Source organism: Cyphomyrmex costatus, unplaced genomic scaffold (assembly GCF_001594065.2).
Source record: "Cyphomyrmex costatus isolate MS0001 unplaced genomic scaffold, Ccosl1.0 scaffold193, whole genome shotgun sequence".
NCBI classification, from domain to species: Eukaryota; Metazoa; Arthropoda; class Insecta; order Hymenoptera; family Formicidae; genus Cyphomyrmex; species Cyphomyrmex costatus.
In genome coordinates, this window is record NW_017275965.1 from 3,250,335 (window position 1) to 3,256,850 (window position 6,516).

The 6,516-nt window shown below is 31.1% G+C and overlaps 1 protein-coding gene across 1 annotated transcript; it reads left to right on the forward strand.

Moving 5' to 3' along the window:
- The first annotated feature begins 4,098 nt into the window (after positions 1–4,098).
- On the forward strand, positions 4,099–6,062 carry LOC108772937 (uncharacterized). Its single transcript, XM_018538609.1, has 4 exons — positions 4,099–4,152; positions 4,634–4,952; positions 5,446–5,625; positions 5,849–6,062. Exons 2-4 carry the CDS (start codon positions 4,686–4,688, stop codon positions 5,894–5,896), a joined length of 495 nt encoding a protein of 164 aa, XP_018394111.1. The 5' UTR covers positions 4,099–4,152; positions 4,634–4,685; the 3' UTR covers positions 5,897–6,062.
- The last annotated feature ends 454 nt before the right edge of the window (positions 6,063–6,516 follow it).

Sequence of the window (6,516 nt, forward strand, 5' to 3'; positions counted from 1 at the left end):
CTTTTTATATAATCTGATAATTAAGTTAATAAGTAATTATAAGAAATCTTGAGAAATCATGATATAAAATTTAAAAAAATAAAATACATAAAAATATTATATAAACTCTATATCACATTAAAAGATTATTAGCTGAAAGTCCTTATATTAGGTAATAATATGATGTTTGCGTAATATAAGACAAATAAAAAGATCGTAATTGCACACACACCACACACACACACACACACACACACACACACACACACATACACATATATATATACACACACACACACATACAATTATGATCTTTTTATTAAAGTAAAAACCCTATCTTTACTAATCCTCTTTCGAAAGGATTCATTGCATCAAGGAGGGCTCTCTAGCGGCATAGGACGAAATTCGAAATCAGAACATGTATGTCGGTAACATAGAATTCTAGTGTAGGTACATACGTCAGAAAATACCAGAGCAACTCTTTGACAAACATACCAAAAATGCATCTGTCAAGTTAACATCTCCATCCATTAATTAATATACAAAAAGTAATTACAGTTCGAGAATAGCACTTTTTATAGTTCTATAGTTTCTCGTTAGTACTCGAGTTGTATCAATTAATATATTTTAAAAACAAAATTCCAATAATTATCAATTTTTAACAAATTCTAAATGTAGAAGACATTACGACACTTTGAAGAAAAGTGTCTTGCTGATTATTTATCGCAATTCGTGTCATTATTTATCTCATTAATTCTAATAAAATTCGATGCTCTGCACTACAATTATTTTTAAACATAGAGTTCTGGCTAATTTTTTAATTTTAATTTTTTAATACAAATGCAGAACTTTTTTTATTTTTTACAAGAAACAGAACTATGAAAAGTGCTATTAAAACTGTCATTATTTTTTTTTACATTAATGCCATGCTAACTTCACGAACACACGAAAAGCTGCATGATAACATTGCATAGTTGCATTTAATTTTTATTATAAATATAAAATATTTTCTAAAATATATAAATGTACACAAAAGTTAATGCATATAGGAAATCACGTATTTTGTTTCTATATGTATGCACATTATCTCTGGCATTTCGATATGTATGCATTGTGTAAAATATTTTAATAATATTTATTGCTGATAAAGTATTACAGAAATTATATGTAAAATATTTAATGTTTATCAAATTCAAATAAATTTAATTTATAAGCGAAACCAAAAATGAACAAATATTATATATATATATGTATACATATATGTTTTAAATATAGAAATATATTTATTATAAATGTCTTAATAAAAATTTTTTATATACCAAGATATACAACTATTTGCTTATAACATTCTTTGTATTTATCGTTCTCAATCTTTACATTAATTTAAATTTGTTATAATAATAACTGAATCTTACACCTTTTGTTTATATTTAAATAATTACAAGAAAATTGTTAATAAGTTTTTAATAAAAAGATTATTTTGAATATCAATCTTTCATTTAATTGACTCCGAAAAATTTTAGTAAACGTTCGCATCGCGAAAAAAGTAATATTTATCATCATTTTATTAAACGTGCACTGCAGATGTAAATATTATATATATTTATTTTAATAATATCATTACTTATTAATTTATTATTATCAGTTTATTATTTATATCTATATTTCGTTTAGCATATCGTTTTTATGCAAAAATTAATTAAGATATACAGCAAAAAGAACTTATATTTCGGTGCAAAATGATGGTCAACGGTGCTACTACAGTTCGCCAGAAATCCCAACTGATTTCAAGCAATTCATTCCTATATTCTTCCAGTTAAGTCAGGTTCGCAAAGAATCCCATGAACACTCGGTCATTTGAATCTATGCATCAAGAATCGCAGGAAACATTTAGATCCCGTGTTTTCGCTAAACAGCCAACGATTTACATATTATAGTTCGATATGCGTGTATCCGTCGTCTAGTCGGCACGAAGTATGTTCGGATTGGGCCCATTATATTTCCGAAAATCATCCTCAGCCGCTATCAACACTTTCTCCTCATATGAAACTCAACACCATCAGCTTCATTGTAGCTATTACGGGAGAGTAAACGTTCCTTGGCTTTAGCTCCACTCTGTTCGAAGATCATTTCTACGGGTATCCGGGAAGGTTAGAGAGAAATCTTAAGTCGCGAGAGAGAGTTTCTATATTTCTTGGTAGTCCATTATCATGAGAACATTTCCTTCCCGTCTTATAGATAATTCTTCTATGCAACGCCACTGGGGGATTAGTTGATTCTCTTTGCTCCCTCTTCTTTTAGAGAGGACAATCCAATAGATAAATATATTAGATAAATTAACGCATGCTTTCGTCTCCCAATCATCGTGGTTCTTCTTCTTCTTGGAATAAAGCTCTCTCGGGAATTTCTCGGCTATTTTATTTTCCATTCTTGACTCTATACATATACATATATATATATATATATATATTACACACACAGCTCCTAGTGCGTAATTGTAGTCACGTTAGCAATATTACGAAGAAGTAAAGCCCTGTATTGGAAATTAAAGGCGCTTTTACCTCCTTACATATATCCCCCCTTTTTTTCTTTATAATAAATTTGTGAAGTGTGTGGATATTTTTTGGAAACCTCACCGCACAAATCAAATATTTCCCTTTGTAGTAGGAGTACTTTCTTCTCTTCTATCACCACAGATAAGACCATTGCATGGAAGTTCCACGAAAGAGAAAGGAGCAGGCAAATATCTGCAATACATATTTACAACAGTGTTGACTAAACTTTCCCGACGATATCCTGGCGTACATCCTTCATAACTTTTGATGAGCATCCACTGGAGTCTATGCGTACAAGGTATAGCTGAAAGACTAAGAACGAAAATCTCACCGTCAATTTCAGACGGATATATATATATATATATATGGACGATCCTGTCATTCATCGACGATCCCTGAGTAGCGTCAGACCACCTGATTTAAGCATATTCTTATATGTCTTATAAAGAGAATAATGTTCAATCGTACACTTGCGAGAAAGCTCAGACTAATATACGAAAACATATTAAATAAAACGTATCTTTATAGTCTAACTTGTATCAAATATCAAATAAAAAATAATATCAAAGAATATTTATATACAAACTATGCATTAGAATCATAAAATTATAATAAAAATTAATAATTTTAATAATAGACGTTCATTACAATAATATCCTAGCGGAATCTCGAGTAAATAAATCTACGAAACAAGAGATTAACAATCAAGGAGACTCACAGTTACCCTATGTATATATTATTTACCGGTGTTATGCCGTATGGTAAGAAGTGTCAGTTACTACAATATTTGATACCGAAATCATTACTATTACAAGTTGTTATAATTGTAAGTGGGTAAAATAATTTCGTAAATATTATTTAGTAATAATTATTATATGTGGGAAAAGTTAGTATGAAAAAATGATTGCAGTCGGCAAAGCAGACTTCGGTTAATCAAAATCCAGCATCCTTGCTAACGAGAGGAATCGCATGTACCATAGGCCCATATAGCAAACTGTTGGTACCGATAGAAAACGACCTTACCATCCTCGTCGGTAAAAGAGATTTCGCAACTTATGATGGAATAATACATCACGCAGATCACAAGCCATAGGAGATCTACAATTTCAAGAGGTAGGCAAAGGTAAGCTTGAACCATCTGAGTTGATTCTTTTCGCGGTTTTGTATCAAAAAATCTTGAATTCACTCTCTATTCATATTTTCTAATTTAAAAAACCGAATGAGACAATGCCTATTGATATTTTCTAATTTAATTCATTTTTCTAACCTTTTAATTTTTCATGTAAATTTTAAATATACAAATGATAAAGTTTGTAGGATTAATTATATAAAACAAAAACCGCAAAATTTATTCACATATCTCATTGATTTATTTAAAATCTTTCTTTTATATAAAAAAAATTATCTGCTATTGATTTTTCATCTTTTTAATATCTATAACGTTAAATACTAATAAAATATGATATGTAATTGGATTAGTCACTTGCGATTCGAAACATTAGAAGGTCGTGTTTATCATCACATTATAGTGGCAGGATGTACAAGCAGGACGCTTTCAGTTGTCGGTTGACGTCGTAACGGTTCGCAAGATTAAAGTGGTTCTATTACTTTTATTCAGGTAATATATCGACATGAAAGTGAAATCTTGTTACAAAAGCTAATAAAACACACTTGATTTAATAGAATGCGCGTATTTTGAAGAAAATTAAAAAAATGTAACAATGCTTTTCGAACGAAACAATTTTTTTCATATAATTTACAAGTGGATATACAATGTGTATTCTAAGATTACATTCTTTTGTCAATATATTTTGTCAATATTATCTCTGACAAAAAAAAACGCCGCGCAAGTGTTTGTTATCACGCGATTAGAAAAAATCTTGTAAATCTACAAAGTGCACTGGCTGATAATTCCTCAATTTCAATATAATTACAAATGTCCGTTTTTCCTCTCTATTTTGAACAATTCAAACGGGATACATACAAAATGCTGACATGAGCAAACAATATGTCAGATTATCATCGATAATCAGAGGTCGCTTTAACTATGACGATTAATTTTATTCCTGTAAATATTACATAATTATATATATCTACAGTCGATCGTCTCTTCACTAAGAAGAGATACACCGAGGATAACGCTAAGCAAACATGGCGTTGACGTTAGCACTACCCTTATTCGGCCTAGACCCGGAGCATTTTTCCGCACTGAGCATGAAGCTTCTTAATATTGAGCGCGAACAGAATTTGAGGAATTCGTCCGATTCTGGGCGAACTTCTCCAAGTACCGGAAGCGAATCCAGTGGCATCAGCAGTCTCGCAACGTCCGCCGAATCGACGCCAATCGAATTAACGCCGATTTCATCAAGATCAGAGACACCCACTAGAGTGCCATGTCAGAACAAGAACCAGGAGAAGGTAAACATTACGAGCGTTTGTTGGCACCAATAATTCGGAACTCGACATAAAAAGGAATTGTAGGAATGTTACATAGAAAGAAAAAGAGAAAGTATGGAGGAAAAGTATGAAAAGAAAAGCATGAGAGATAAGGACCGGTATTCATAGTCGGTTCTTATTTCACTGCCTTAAGTAATGTCTTAAGATGCTAAAGCGGCCCTCTGATTGATTCGTAACTCTTCAAGACTGAACTTAAGACGATCTTGAATATAAGAACTGACTATGAATACCGGCCAAAAGGACAGTAAAAGAGAGAAATGTCGAAGAAATTATTTTCTTAAAAATTATATTTAGTAAAAAAAGTAACATTTATAACCTTTTTTTTATAGAATTATCGTCAATATAGAAAGTCTTTTAATAAAGAGATAATTTTATAAACACAGCATTTTGCTTATAATCTTAACAATTAAACATAAATATGCATCTAGTAGATAAAAATGAATGTTTCTTTCAGACTGTTCGCGTAGTATACGGAGGCCGCGATATATTGAATTTGGGAGCGAACATCAGACCGTCGCTCGACTGGCAAATGAAAGATCGAACATTGTCCCGACACAATATTCAAGATTTTATAACTAATCGTTTAGTGTATCATCGATTGCGTGAGCAGCCGCTTACCAAGGATTATCTAACGGTATACATTCAACGACATTTTGTAATAAAAAATCACGCGACAACATTTTATAACTCAGGCTGAAATTAAAATATCCAATATAATTAATTTTTTAAAATATGTGCAACATAAGATATATAATGTATAATTTATATATAAATTAATAAAGTTTAAATTGAAATTTTTAATTCTCTAAATTAAAATTTGTAGTCATAGCTCTGATGAATGAAATTTTATCTTACAGAAACGTTGCCACGAATGCGAGTTTTGCGAGCCGTCGTCCATCTTTTGATATCGACTTAACCGTAACGAAACGATTAACGACAACAAAGTCCTGCGTACAACGTCATGGATAACTGAACTGTGATAGACCGGATAAGCGGCAGCCGGATGGAGACGTACCGTAAATCGAGGAACGTATGGAAATATAAATCTAATATTTAAAATTTGATACCCGAAACGCGACATGAATATTGAAATAATTGCAATATTCACGTAAATTATTAATTTAATTTATTATTGGTGAATTAATCTAGGAAGAGATATTTAAGATCTAAATTATATGTAAATGGTATACGTTCCCTTGCCGGATACGGGCTGCAGTAGTTATTAGTTCTCCTACCTATGGTATCGTAAGATGAGGTAATATTATGAGCTAATAAGTTTTGTATCAGAACAAAAATAATCGAGAGACATTTAATGTCTCTGTAATGTCTAAATTTTAGACACTATACACGTGGTTTTATAATCTTTTATGATATGCGCGGTACGAAATTAACTCTTTCTGCTAAAATTAATGTACCGCATCTTGCGATGTCACTTTTTCTCTTTTCAACTTTATAGTGCATGCGTATTTAATTATACTCCGGAATGACGATTTCGCATATAAGAATATCGGCGTCTTACAAAACT

Bases quoted from the DNA above. Each gene is read 5' to 3' on its own strand.
- LOC108772937 (XM_018538609.1), top strand. From the start codon at position 4,686: ATGGCGTTGACGTTAGCACTACCCTTATTCGGCCTAGACCCGGAGCAT. The intron at 4,953-5,445 runs GTAAACATTACG...TGTTTCTTTCAG, and splicing joins AGAACAAGAACCAGGAGAAG to ACTGTTCGCGTAGTATACGG. The intron at 5,626-5,848 runs GTATACATTCAA...TTTATCTTACAG, and splicing joins TTACCAAGGATTATCTAACG to AAACGTTGCCACGAATGCGA.